We start from the raw sequence: 14,608 nt of genomic DNA on the forward strand, positions 1-14,608 counted from the left end.
GTGCCCCTGCACACCCATGTTGACATGACATGATGCAACCCCAAGATCTTGGTTTGTGCAGAAATTTGTGCAGAAAATGAGTTCCACCTAGTGAAATAGAAGACAGATTCACCACTTAAATTATTTCTTCTTTATGGCCTTCTTTTGTACACTGGCAATTCACATGCAGTCTTGGCTGGTGCCCCTGCACGCCCATGTTGACATGCATCATGCAACCCCAAGATCTTGGTTTGTGCCGAAAATGAGTTCCACCTAGTTTATATCTTGATTTTATGAGAAATAGAAGACAGATTCACCGCCGAAACTAATCTCTCTTTATGCTGGAACCCAATTCTTTATGGCCTCCTTTTGTACACTGACAAGTTTATTGGCAACTACGCATCTGATACACAGTAAGTACACGTATTTCTGTTTAAAAATTTTCCATCAGCTCTTGATTGGAACAGCTATTTAAGAGAATATTGACAAGGAAAAGCTCTCCGAGTATTAATTACATGAGTTAAACTAACCCAACGTAGTAAAGTTAGAACAAAGCACGTTCAGAAAAGCATGACAAGTCACTCATGTGGGACGACTCACGGAAGTTTTGTGCACTTATATATAGTTTACCTTATCATAAGTTGCTCTAAATTATCTTGTAGGATGAGCAAATTCTAGATGATATCCTACAAACATCAACACATGGTAGTACTCGGGCAAAAAAGAGAGGGTCAAAATTTTAAAACGAAACCCTAGGTTCCATATCAATAAGAAAGTAAAATCACAAAACAAAGTTGAATTAAACCTTACCGATGAACAAGCTCAGCAGACAACGAAGTGAAAGCTGTCTCCCTCGCCCGCTGGCCCTTTTAATGAACTGAAAGTCCTCTCTTTCTCTTTCTCTCTCTCTCTCTTAGGTTTTTGTAGGTCAGGAGGTATTCATTTCATATTATCCCTTTCTGTAAGCATCCATCGTAGCAGACGATAAACATTGTTGTCAGTAATGACATTTCTTGGCTGTGGGTCATATAGAGTGCACAACCTTCTCTCCAGTCAATTTAATTTGTCCTGCAAATTTCTTTCCGCAGTTAACTTTTTGTGTTCCAGGATACCATTGTGGATTGTGCAGGGTTCGAGCGAAAGAGAAGCTTAAAAGAGCCATGGCGTTGTAGAAAAATATCATACCAACATGGTGAACCCAACCAAAAAAACATTCACGGTAAAGCGATTTTATTTCGTCGTTCTTGTCACATCTAACAACTAGCACACTGACAGAGCTACTTTCAGGTTCCATTAAAGGGAACCTGGACTACTGCATCAAAAGGACATGCAACCTAGAAGCACTCAAAGCATGTCGACGCTCCCAATCGAAAAACTTGTTTTACAGATTCTTATTTAGTAGAGAACTGTTCACTGGATGTCAGTTTGGAGCTAGCTAATCAGGGTCGTGGGGGCTGCGACTTGGCAAAGAGGTCGGCTACAAATTGACCAGCACCTGCTGGAGACGCATCTGTCGCTTGCGCTGCAACGACACCAGCACTTGGTGGGGACACAACTGTAGCTTGGGCAGGAATAGTTGGAGGAAAAGTTGCAGCACCTGCTGGAGACGCAGCTGTAGCTTGGGCAGTAACGACACCGGCACTTGGTGGAGAAGCAGCTACAACTTGGGCAGGAACAGTCGAAGGCAAAGTTGCAGCTTGAGTAGCTGCTGCTGTAGGTAGACCTGCAACTGCAGTAGCCGCAGCATCTTCTTCCGAGCCCCGCGAATCATCTTGGGTATCGCAGCATTGGAAAAGAAGGTACCTCTCCATGATCTTCCTGCACTCGGGGCACGACACTTTGTGCACAGGACTGGTGCTGGGGAGCACAAGTCTAACACAGTGATCCGCAGATTGGAGAGGAACGAGGCCACTTTGGAATGCTTTGTCGAATCCATCAGTGCCAATCTTGTCCTTCCATGAATCAAAGTTGTCCAAGAGGTTAATGAGCACCTTGCCTTCAGCCTTCACCATCTCAAGAGAGCCCTTGCTTACCATAGCCCAACCATAGTTGCTGTTCCCATAGGTGAGTAGTGTGATCACCTCCTGAAGTATCTGGTCGGTCTCTGTGCTCCTGTCACTCTGCAGCTTGGAGTGCATCATGCTCTCCAGCCTTGTCCAAAAGAGCCAAATTGTGTCGAAGTCCCATGTCCCGCTCAGTTTCTCTTTCTTGATCGCTTCAATGTTCTTCTTGACTGGGAAATTTGGGTGGTTCTTTCCTACATATACCATCTCCACGTTAATTGATGCTGCCTTCATGATTTTTTCCATCTCCTTTGTGAAGTACCTGATCCAGTCAATGCTTTCTCCTCCATATAGGCAAACTAACTTGCCTTCACTTATCTGTAATTTAAATCAATTTGCTACTGTTAGAAGTGGGTATATGTTCATTCTATAAGAATGCAACAGGAAACCAGCCTAGGCAGCCCAAGCATATTGAACTTGGGGTTAAAGTGTAATCCCCTTTGAATAGCATGTTGAAGTCAAATAAAATGTACAGTGTGCCCTTTGCTGCTCGAGGTACCTCCCAAGGGCTAGGAGGCCCTTCTTATCGATCTCCATTTTAAGTAGATAGACAATGCCAGCAAAAGAAGAAGAAGAAGAAGAAGAAGAAGAAGAAGCAGAAGTTTTGGGAAGGTTGATAGGCTTTATACCGAACGAGACAATTTGTTGTCCAAGTATCCCACCACCAGCTCGAACTTCCACGTTTCAGCTTTCCAAAGTGTTTCTTCCCTTGAGCTATAAAAGGGGAAGGCAACAGTGGCCCAGATATAAACCATATACAAAGCATTTCGGTTTGCAAGTTTCCCTTGTGCATCTAAGACCACCAAAATAGGCTTATTTTTGACAAAGTGCCACTCCTTTTTAATGTATCTGACAAATGCTGAGTTATGGTGTGGATGTGGGTATGTAGTGTACCATGGCATTTTAGCTGCCAGGGCTAGCAGAACCTTGTCTTCGTCGCTTGTCAGCTTGATGGCGCCTGGCTTGGTGATCGAGGACTGTGGCACAACATGGTCCACAATAGGAACCCATACAAGCTCATATGCAGGGACATACCCATGGCCATGGGTATCTCGATAGATTTTCTCAAGAAATGAGAGCTCTTCCTGCTTGATTTGTAACTCCGAGATCAAGAGTACCACCATCTTTCTGTGCAACACATCGATATTTACCTGAAAATGTTAGGGAATAATAAGCATCAGGCCTGTTTTCTTAATTTGTCCCCTGTGACAATGTGAGGTCAAATAGACGCCTACAGTATTATGCCAACAGAGAGGATACTTATGTCATTGAATTCTTGACCTTCCTCAACTTGAAGGCCTTGCATCCAATCTTCTACCAAGGTACAGTCAAAGAGTTATTGTTGGTGCAATATGTATCGTACTTGTTAAAGCATATCCAATGTTCCCCATCAATTAGTAGAGACCAGGTAGGAAATGAAAAATAAAAAAGATGGTGATTCAGTTTCTCCATAATGGTGGATCAATAATACCCAGACACTTCATCTCCTGTTGAATAGAATTTGGGGAATGAACTGAAAATCATCCTTTGCTTTCAGTATTAACAACCATCATGTTTGGACCAACAGCAGTCCACCAATTCCCTCATTCGAAAAACATTTGGATACACATGATCACCCTTATAAGTTTATTAACCTAATTCCTGAATTCAACCAGCCTAGACTAACAAATTTTTTGATACTGATCAACAGATGAAAAAGCAAGTGCTGACCTTTTTTGAAGGATCGCGCAGAATGAGGGGGCAGTCATCTTGTGAAGGGAACATTAACCTTAGGAGCCTCATGTTATCAAGATGTGGTGTTTGGAAGGTACGTTCAAGCAGATGGTAAGATTCTTCCTGCCTCTTCTCATCTGATACAATCAACTCTAGCATAAGTAGGAAAAGGATTCCATAGAGACATAAAGGTTTGACATGCCATAAGTGCAACTCAATTCCATCAGGCACCAGCCATGGCTGCTGCCAACAAGGAGCTTTACGCATAGAGCCAGTGAGGTGGCCGGCTGGCTTAGAAGCAATGTTATCACTGGCGTATCGTATCGCGTATCGGTCGGGCCGACCTATACGCCGTATCGTAACGTATCGTAAATGTATCGTAACGTATCGTAAAATTAATTTTTAATTTGTAAAAAATATTAAAAAATTATAAAAAAATAGAAAAAAATCAGAAAATTTTTAAATAAATTCGAAAAAACAAGAAAAAATCAAGAAAAATGTATTTAAAGGAACATTCATCATTCATGTATATGAAGTATGAACTATGAAGTATGAATATGAACAACACATTCCAAAATAAGAAATCAGACATTCAAAAATCAAAATAACATACTAAGCAGCCGAAGAGTATTCGATTACATCACAATTCATAAGTTCAGAAGTCAAAACATATAGACATAGTTATCATCTTTCATGATCCAAAAAGCCCTCTTTCTCCAAGCTTTCCACTGTGCCCTCTACGAGAAAGAAAGCTATCTCACGGGCAAAACTTAAAGCAAATGAGGAAAATCTCTTCCTCCCACGTCTCTTGCAATGTTTAGAAACAAGAAGAGAGAGAGAGAGGAGCATATCTTTTGAAATAAAATGAAAAAAAGGGGCCATCGGACCCTTTTGCCATTTTTCCCCCGTATCGTACGATACGGGGGTGTATCGACCGTATCGTACGATACAGTGCCCGTATCGTACGATACGGGCGATACGTCTACGATACACCTCCGTATCGTGTATTGTAGGCGTGTCGTATCGTTTTTGTTGATACAGACGATACGTATCGTACGATACGCGTCCGTATCGTACGATACGGATAACATTGCTTAGAAGACTCTAAGTTGAAAGCGGCATACTGTTGAATACCAGCCATACATTCTCTGCCGTAAGGCCAAGGTGATAGACATACTTTCCAACAAAAGGACACAATTTGATGTGTATTTTTGCAGAGTGCGAGAGCGATTACACTAAGTCAGATGGAGTATACTGGTCTACTCCCCACAAGTAGCGGTGGAGTAATGTGCAGCAGGTCCCATCAAGTGCTATCGATCCCACTAACATCACAGTGTTTTTTATGAAGACAGAGAAGGTGCATGATATACGATAAGAATGGTAAACGCCACGGGCGTTTGGGGTTGAACGCAAGCTTCGTGACCCCTCACAAGCCACCACATGATTGAGGGGCATTTCATCCTTTTGAAAAAGGATATTTCTTTTTTCTAAAGGGTATTTTGGTCATTTGCATATATGAACACCCATTTCAGTGTTCGGGACCCGAACATGTAACATGCTTTAAGAAACTTGCACTGCATCGAGTGAAAGTTCAATAAATTTGAAAACTAAATTGTAGATAGTTTCACTCATTAAATGCATCAGTAGGGTTCCTTTTGCTGACCTATGAGATCAAGGCATTTTTTCAGTAGATTCCTTAGGTGGTCGTGTATGTTCTTCACCTTATGAGCCAAGTTAGAGAGCTCCCAAGCCTCTGAGGCTGAAGCAAGGTACCTGAAATAATGGAGCATTAGACCGCACAATTGATAAGAAACAATGATGTTGGCAGGCATATAGATGGATGGTGTTCAAATTGGATTCAGATAAAACAGTCTAGATTTTTATTGATGTATTTGGAATGAAATGGTTTATTAGACCTAATCTCTACAATTTCAGAGGAAAACTGATAAACTTTACTGGTCTACTAGGGTTGTCTCAGACATTTTGTCTGGGTTTGAGTCAATCGTCATGCCCATCCTTGAGTATTGGGCTTCAACTTACTTTTAGTTTTCACTGCAGCAAGCACATTTGAGACAAACAGTATAGTAGTACTTACTCATGACCCATGCAAATGAGCCCAATGACCTGTGAAGAAGAGGTGATTACACTCTTGACGATCCAGTAGACAGCGGTTGGGATGTAAGCCTGGGCTGTCTTCAGGGTTGGCGTGTCCATGGAGATGTAGTCCTTGGGCATGTCACTGAACTCTATGATGCACCTGGTAAGGGCCAGCAGCTCCGCGAACAGGTTGTTCAGGGCATCGAACCGCGGCTTCAGGGTGTCAACGTGCTCCAACAGCTCCGGCAGCTGCTTGAGGACTGCCACTGACTTGGCCAAGGGATTGTTCACTGCGTGAAGCTGGCTGGTGAGCCAAAACTCACCATAGGTCATGGCAAAAGCGGCCAGCACTAGCACCGCCTTTGCATCCCACTCATAGTGGCTGAGTGGGCCCTTGAGGAGCACCATTGTTGTTTCATGTCCATCCCCATTGCCAGAGCACCTACAAGTTATCTGCAACCAGGCCAACAATTGTAATACGTACACACATGCATGTAGAGGGTGTTTAGTAGCAGTAAAATTTTGTTAATGTCTCACTAAAAAATTCATAAATTACTGGTTATTGTTTTGTGAATGTCATTCTACAACAGTATTCCTATTACCAAAAGACCCAGTAGAGTTCTATTTCAAAATCTGACAGGAAGACTTTACCTCACAAGCAATCTTGTGGATGGTGCAACCCAATGAGTCCAGAGCATCAACCCCAGTTGAGACATCAGTCACATCCTCTGCTGCTGGCACAATCCGAGTAGTCTGTCACAGAAATAGAACAGTTCTTTGGTGTAAGGCAGAACAACTGTAGAACAGAACCAGAGATCTGTGACCAATGGCAACAAAAGGATATCAAGATGAAGAAGAAGTTAGTAGAAGATAGAGTAGAACTAAAGATGCTGATGTGCAGAAACAGATGCGCCTGCGTACTGTGCTGAAGGGAGTGGCTGTGGTCTGGACATTAGACCGTGATCCGATCAGGCAGAAAAATTTTTTACACTTGTAGCTTCAAAAATTGTTGACTTGGCCCTCGTAGAAATTTTGGAAAAATAATGTTAGCCCCTATATAAGTTTTGAAATATTATTAGGTCATTTTTAAAAAAAAGTTCTAGCTATGCTCCTGATGTTGGTGCTGATGGGCCTCCATTATTTGTTTTATGGTAGCAGCTATAAGAAACAAAAGATATGAAATTATAAAATGAAAAATTTCCAATTATCCTAATTTTTGCCTTTGACTCTAAAACGGGTCTATCATTTTTTAAATTTCCTCTCACTAACTGGAAACTCTAGCCTTAAAACCTAGAATTTGGATCCCCTTGAAAATCCCAACTTTTATTTTTATACTTGTTTTGGCAGGCTTTCCGACTGCAAGGTAGAGAGAGTAAAAATTAATTTACTTTCTAAAAGTAAAATAATTGCTACTGTTTTTTGAGTTCACTAAACTTTCTATACTTTAAATGTCAAAGATTTCTTAGGTCGTTTAGTAAATGTAATACTTTGTGAGTGTTTTATGAATTTATCTCAAAAATTAAAATACATTCATACATATTTGAAACATATATAAACATATAATTCTAATGTTTTATAAATCTGCCTCAATACATATTTATGAAATAGCTATATATTATTTCATTTGCCGAACGGTTTGCCGAACGGACCTTAAGAGGTTGCTCAGTATTAGGGATACTATGGTAATATCAAATTCTGACGCATTCATTAGACACTAGTTCTAATATCCAATGAATATGATCTAATTTTTTTGGGTAGTTCGACACTTTTGGGAGTGTCCCTGCCCCAAAACGACCCCCAAATGACCCCTAAGGTTTTGAAATGGTTAAAGTTCAAGCATCCTTGACCAACATTCATAAGAACCTGTAACAAATAAAACTGAACTTTAAATGCTACTATAATGAATCTTAAATCGAGAAAGCTGGCTTTTACAATGGAAGCAGGAGCAGTAAGGTCGAAGATCTGCTCGACAACGGCGAGCACAGGCTTGACGTCGAAACTCCGGCCGTCGGGCTTGTGACTGTCCTCAACGTGCTTCATCACTCCGGTATCATCACTTGACGTGAAGAGGCGCGAGCCATACTTCAGCAGATTACGTGCCATTCTTTTCCTTCTTAGTTCCTTGTCTGATGAAGTCTGACACACTTAGAAAGAATGAAGCAGTAGAAGGGAAGGAGTATGGGTGCAGTAACATGCAATCTAAGGAAGAGCTTATATAGTGGGGAGAAAGTGAGCAAAGCCAGCTGAATCAAATCCCTTGCTTCTTATCTGGGTTTTCTCTGTTTCTCTTTATGGTTGAGGGGGGCCGCCATTTTCGTGCTTTACATTCAATAATATCAAAACATTCCATCTGGGACCGTGTCCTTGCATTTCCACCTTTATCTTTCTCCTGACTTTAGATTCATATTTAAGCATGAGCAAACGTTATTTCTGTCTTGGCTGATCCGTGCTTCGGTCGCCGGTCGTTTTTTCTGAAACTCACTCCACAAGCAAGCAGCAGCCTGGGAGTGAATGTCTCATGCACTGCAGACTGGCTTGGTGCCGACATGGTAGGGTTACATAGAACAGGGTGACCATGTGCTTGGCAATTATAAATACGTGACATCTCATCTTGGGGGCGATGCCCAAGCAGCTTAAATTTCCATTTTTCTTTTTCTTTTTATCTCTAGACCCCTATTTTTCTTTTCCTTTTTATCTCTAGACTCTATGGCGGCGCTACGGGTGGAGCCATGATTCAGCGTGAATCTTGGTTGGATGAGCCAAAGTTTCAAAATTTTAACAAGATTTGAAATAAAATTTTTCAAAATTAATTTTTATATGAGAGAGAAAAGCATGCCGCGGTTTACATTTCTTGGTTTCATGGGAATTGATTCATTTAGCATCTAATTCTGGCGCTTGAACAGGTTGTGAAGGAATCATTTAAGTTTCGTGTCAATTTTAATTCTCATAATCAAGTTGGGATGATAAAGGCTTGTCGTTAGCAATTGGTGGCATAATCAGTAGACATTGCACAAAATGAATGCAGTTTCTCTAAACATTATTTCAATGAAATAATTATGTAGTTATGTTTTTTTGAGGGGTTGGTGTGCAGAGGTTGGTATCAATGTTTAATTTATAATACAGTAGAAACAACACCTTGAGACACCAAAAACATGTATACTTTTATGCGACACCTCAACAGTGTGCAGAGGTTGGTATCAATGTATACGAATTAACACCTAAACGAGTCAAGTGAGTCAAGTTTGAGTTCGATTTTGTGTAGTCGAGTCGAGCTTGAGCTTGCTATAAGGAGCTCGATTGGAGTTTGAGCGGAGCTCGAGCTGGCCAAGTTCGGGCTCAACTCAGATCGTGCGCTTACTTCTCGATCTGGCCAAGCTCGGGCTGGACTCGGCTCTTGCACAACCCCCTACTTCTCGAGCTGGCTAAGCTCAGGCTCGACTTGGCTTGTGCGCAGCCCTACTTCTCTCTCTAGAGGCATAGTATCATCCAAGAACTGCTTCTCCGGCTCTACTGCTATTGAAACAAAGGAAGAGAGAGAGATAAAGCCAAAAGAGATACAAAAAACAGTTACAATCAAAATAGAGGTCATAAGGGTATTGTTTCCCTTCCTTTTTATCTAAACAAGATTTTATAATAATTCAGTTCATTTCATTTTCTTTCTTATTATTTTCTCGCTTTCTCTTTTCTTTTTCTTTTTATCCATCCAAACCTACCCCCGCAAGAATCTCGGCATTCTTAAATGACGTACAAATACAATGAACGAAGGCTGCGTCAGATCAAGATAATATGAAAACCGTGCAAATTTAAGTTCTGCAATTTAAAGTCTGTAAGTGCTATATGTAATCTGTCATATAGGTTTGCCCTAGTGGGTCCGCTTCAGCCTAGTAAGTTATTTAATATTATTTTATTTTTTAATAATATATATTTTACTATTAAAAATATATTTTATATTTAAAAATTTTTATTTTATATTTTAAAACCTATTTTTTTAATTTTAACTAGACCTAATCGAGCCGAAGTTTCAAACATTGAGCTGGGCTCCTGCTCGGGTTTCTGGAATCGGGTGAGCCCGAGCCCGACTCTTATCGGGCCCGATGCCCAGACCTAATTTTGGCCAAGGCATGTTTTGTCCCTAATAAGTTCTTGCATTGATTGTGTTTAATCACTGGGTCATCCTGTATTCTTTTATGTACACATATACCAATCTTTGAAAATAAAATGGCGAGGAGCCTATCTCCCAACGCTCATTCATTGGAATCTGCCATACTCATCAGTAAGAAGCAATTTAAGATCATTGGCAATCTCAGATCTATGGATTAATTACACCTCAAATTCATAAAATGCTTTTTCATATAATGGTAAACTTCAATGTTTGTTTAGTCCCATACAAAAGGATCACAGATCAGCGTTGATCTCAAACAAGAGTCTATCAAACACACCCTAAAGAGTTTGATTTTTTAATAAATTAAAATAAAAATATTATATGAATAAAAAGGAAAAGATCCCTTCTTACATCTTTGGCACTAAAGGGAAAGTTACAAGTGTTTGTCTCCTCGGGCGTCACAAAAGAAGTTGATCATTACGCTTCGCCGTCCTCCTTTTCACTTTTGAGAACATGCTAAAATTAAATGCATGCGATATTTCAGAAGCTAGATTCCAGACTTGGTCTCGATACTGTATTCTGAATCCAAATCCAATTAAATTTCTGCACTTAACGGGGCTGTTTGGACTTAACCTGCATCTGCATCAGATTGGATACTTATACATATCCGAATCTGAAACTAGATCCAATCAGATGTCCTCCTCACATCCAAATGCTATTCGATTTCTCAATTGGATATTAAAATTTTTTCTATATTCAATTTTTTCGGAATGATTCAATCGGATATCCGATGTAAATCCGATGTATTGACATCCCTACTCAAGGGTAGCTAAGTTTTTGTTTAATTATGACCCATTTAATTATGATTAAGAGAAACGTTTTGCTAAGTAATCGGAGACCGATTTTAGCATTAAAATAATGATTAAGAGAAATGATTTGGTAAGAAACTATGTGGCTTCAAACCTAAGCTTCGAATTACTGGGTGTACAAGAGCGACTTCATTTATAAAGGTTTTGAAAGTAAAGGGGGGAAAGAGTGAGTCAGGATTACAATGCAAAACGATACATGCTATTTATAAAAGGACCCATAGAAAAAGGGAAAGGAATAAGAATGGCCCATAATGGAACAACTTTTGGTAAATGAAATGTGATCCGAGATGAAGAGTTGATGCTAGTAGGGACGTCAATGGATTGGATATGCCCTTAATCATATCATTTTCTTTTTATGGACATTCACATATTTGGAATCAAATTTTGGATTCAAATACGAATAAAGAAAAGTCACATTTTCGGATGTGAATAAAAAATCTGATTTCACATTCTCAATTCAATCTAAATCTGAATTTTATATTTATATCTGTATCTGTACCTGAATCTGAATTTTGAACCAAATTTTACCAACTTTCAAAATTTAAGAGCATTAGATATAAGATATTTGTTTACAAATAAATCCGATCAAAATCCGTATCCAAATCTGCACCAATATTTATATATATCCAAATCCGAATCTGATCGGGTGCCATTTCTTAAATCCGAATCCAATTTCTTAATTGGATATTAAATCGAATATATTGACATCCCCAGTATCTTGGCCAAATTCAGTTCAGAATCCAGTTCAGGTTCATATAAATGTAAAAAATCAGATTTTGGTAAGATTTGGATTATAAAATTGGATTTTGGATTCAGACATAACATTTTTTTCTTGGTATTCAAATCCAAATACAAAACCAAATATGTAAATATCCGAAAACATGGATAGAGTTAAGGGTATATTTGATTCAAATCTGATCCATTGACATCCTAACTTGATGGAGTCCACTTTAAGTCTCTGAAACCAAAACCATCTTTTGTGCAACAACTACTGTCACCTACCATTTTACTAAGAGAAAATGGGAAGCAAAGGAAAATTGCATGAAAGTAAGGAAGGGAATTCCAGGAGTTCGACGAAATAAGGAACTTATATTGTCAATCCAACAGAGGCAGACCTAGAAATTTTTATTAGGAAAGTTGAACTATAATTTAAAATTTTGACATGGGGCAAAAATATAGTTTTTAGAAGTTTTTATATAGGCTAAATGAATATATATATATATATATATGTGTGTGTGTGTGTGTGGGAAACTGAGATAGAGTACAAGAAGAAGACAATTTCAAAGAAAGATAAAGTTTGCTAAGAGGATGGTAAGAAAGATAAAGTTTGCTAAGAAGATGACCATCCTAGGTAATCAAGAAATCAGCGCCAAGACTTTGCTTATCATGAAAAGATAAACCACATCTGAACTTGTACGTCGACCAACAAAAAATGTCCAAGAAATCATATTTTAAAGTAAACACAAATATATATACACATATAAAAATATATGTATTAATAAAAATGAAAATTATTCAGTATTAAAAATGGTTAAAAAATTCTTAAAATAGTTAAGCAAAATAATAAAGAGAGGTAACAGATTTGCTACCAATTTAGAGTGGAATCGGCTACTCTAGGCTGACTTTCATAACAGGGTCGGGTCGTAGTGGGAACTTGAATATGAGTTTGAAGATGGATCCTCATGATACCGACAAGGGTCCATAAATGTGTGAGATTGAATGGCCTGGTGTCCACAAATGAGAAAGGACAGTGGAGTTGGATCCGGCTTGTTTGAGAATGACGCTTAGCAGATCCGGGGTCTGCCAGCTATGTGCCTCTTATTTTCTTTCTTAGGGACCTCTTTCCATTGTAAATGCAAGGGGATGACTTCCTATGACTAGCGGTAAGAGCCAAGATTTTTTTTGTTTTTGTTTTTGAGGAGGCCGAGCCCATGAAACATATCAACACACAATGACTTATAAGGTAGACGAGTCCTAGAGTGAGCAGGAAGAGTATTTCTGTCTGCCACCTAGATCAGAGCCGAAACACCCATCCAACCCCCTTGTCCATCTATAATGTACAATATGTTTTTTATGCCTCGAGGTACCATCCCTACCGTGCTTCAGCTTGTACATCAGTAACTTCCTTTTTACAGGAGAGAGAGTTAACGCCAAAGAGATTTGAAACAGAAACTGACCACCTACCAGCCCCCATGCCAATTCCCTTGGAACAAGTTAGGTGGACGAATTGACACTTAAAGCATTAGGAGCCATCCTCTATATTCAAATTTGCTAAGACTAAGATGAGATTTCATTTGTTGTTGAAGCATGGATACCAACCATTGAGATGCTTGGGAAAGGAAGAAAGTCATTTGGGGCCCATAATTGTACCTTGCCAAGTGGGGAAGGTAGCATAGGATTATAAAGGCTAGAGGATGGACAAGACTACTATTTTTCTTAAAGCAGGAGGGATATCATCTTTAGCTGTGTCAATGTTCCTTCTCCAGTCATTGCTTTCGTTCTTTCCTTGTTTTCTTCTTTCTCTTTTGTAAGGACTATGTGATCCTTATTTTTTTCTTTTCTTTTGTAGTAGCAAATGGTGTGAGATTTCTACTAACGCTGTTAGATATTAGTGGGAAATTAGCCAACTCAATTTTCATAACGCATTTCGCAATAGTGAGCTTCTAGAAAAGGTTTACATAGCTCAACCTCTGAGGTTTGAACAAAGTTTCGATCTGGTTTGCGAGCTTCGTAAAGCAAGTTAGGGCTCAAACAAGCCCCTAGAGCTTTGGTATCAAAAACTTTTGTTATCCTACAAAATGTTGATGCTTAGTCGAAGCCCCTCTAATACATTACGTTGACAAGACCAGATCTAGGGATGTCAAAGGATCAGATTCGAATTGGATATACCTTTAACAATATTTGTTTTTTGGGGCATTAACGTATTCAGATTTAGATACAAACAAAGAAAATTCATATCCGAATTCGAAGTCACATTTCGAATCCAATCCCAGACCAATTTTATCTTAATCCAAAGCCGAATTTTGAATAGAATTTGACCAATTTTCAAAATGTAAGAGCATTGGGTATAAGCTATTTTTTTGAAAAATTAAACCGGATCTGAATCTGTATCCAAATCTGATCTAATGTTTATATATATCCTAATCTGTATGATGGGATGTCATTTCTTAAATCCAAAATCTAATTTAGTATCTTAATTGGATATTTTTTTTTCTCATATCTGACTTTTCGGAATGGCTCAATGAGATATTCGTTCCAAATCAAATACATCTCTAACCAACTCTCACATTTCCTATTATTAAGGTGTACCAATTTATCAGTTTATGCATCACCAGACCCATGAACACTGCACCACTGTAAACGGATCCTCCGTCATATGAAAGGCCCTATTCAATGTGGATTATTAATTGGTTCACCCCGATCCCATTTTCATATTAAACGCCTGTTCTGCTATTGATTAGGTAGGCTGTGCAGAAGATCGAAATTATGCAAGAGGCGTAGTATACTGGGTGGCAAAGTGGTCCACCTCTTCTTCTAAAGACTGGTATTCGAACCTTAAAGTAGTCACTGTCACGTCCCAGTGTGCCGGAGTATCGATCTGTTGCAAATACCACTGCCGAACTTGTATGGATTCAATAATTATTGCAGGAGCTCCATATACCAATTTCATTTGTTTCTACTATATGGTGTGATAATACTGGTGCAATGTATATGATAGCTCCAACTATCGTCCATCAACATAGCAAACATGTTGAATTGGAGGTCAGCACTTTATTCGTGACCGC

General features: G+C 39.2%; 1 protein-coding gene across 1 annotated transcript; it reads right to left on the reverse strand.

The window, feature by feature from the left end:
• Window positions 1-1,192: 1,192 nt before the first annotated feature.
• On the reverse strand, window positions 1,193-8,056 carry LOC116251134 (protein SIEVE ELEMENT OCCLUSION B-like). Its single transcript, XM_031625220.2, has 7 exons — window positions 7,785-8,056; window positions 6,504-6,605; window positions 5,851-6,305; window positions 5,419-5,528; window positions 3,753-3,892; window positions 2,672-3,193; window positions 1,193-2,360 (listed from the first exon to the last, which is right to left on the reverse strand). The coding sequence occupies exons 1-7, from the start codon at window positions 7,953-7,955 to the stop codon at window positions 1,419-1,421; spliced, it is 2,442 nt and encodes an 813-aa protein (XP_031481080.1). The 5' UTR covers window positions 7,956-8,056; the 3' UTR covers window positions 1,193-1,418.
• Window positions 8,057-14,608: the final 6,552 nt, after the last annotated feature.

The sequence above is a fragment of the Nymphaea colorata genome, chromosome 3, assembly GCF_008831285.2.
Source record: "Nymphaea colorata isolate Beijing-Zhang1983 chromosome 3, ASM883128v2, whole genome shotgun sequence".
In the NCBI taxonomy this organism is placed as follows: Eukaryota; Viridiplantae; Streptophyta; class Magnoliopsida; order Nymphaeales; family Nymphaeaceae; genus Nymphaea; species Nymphaea colorata.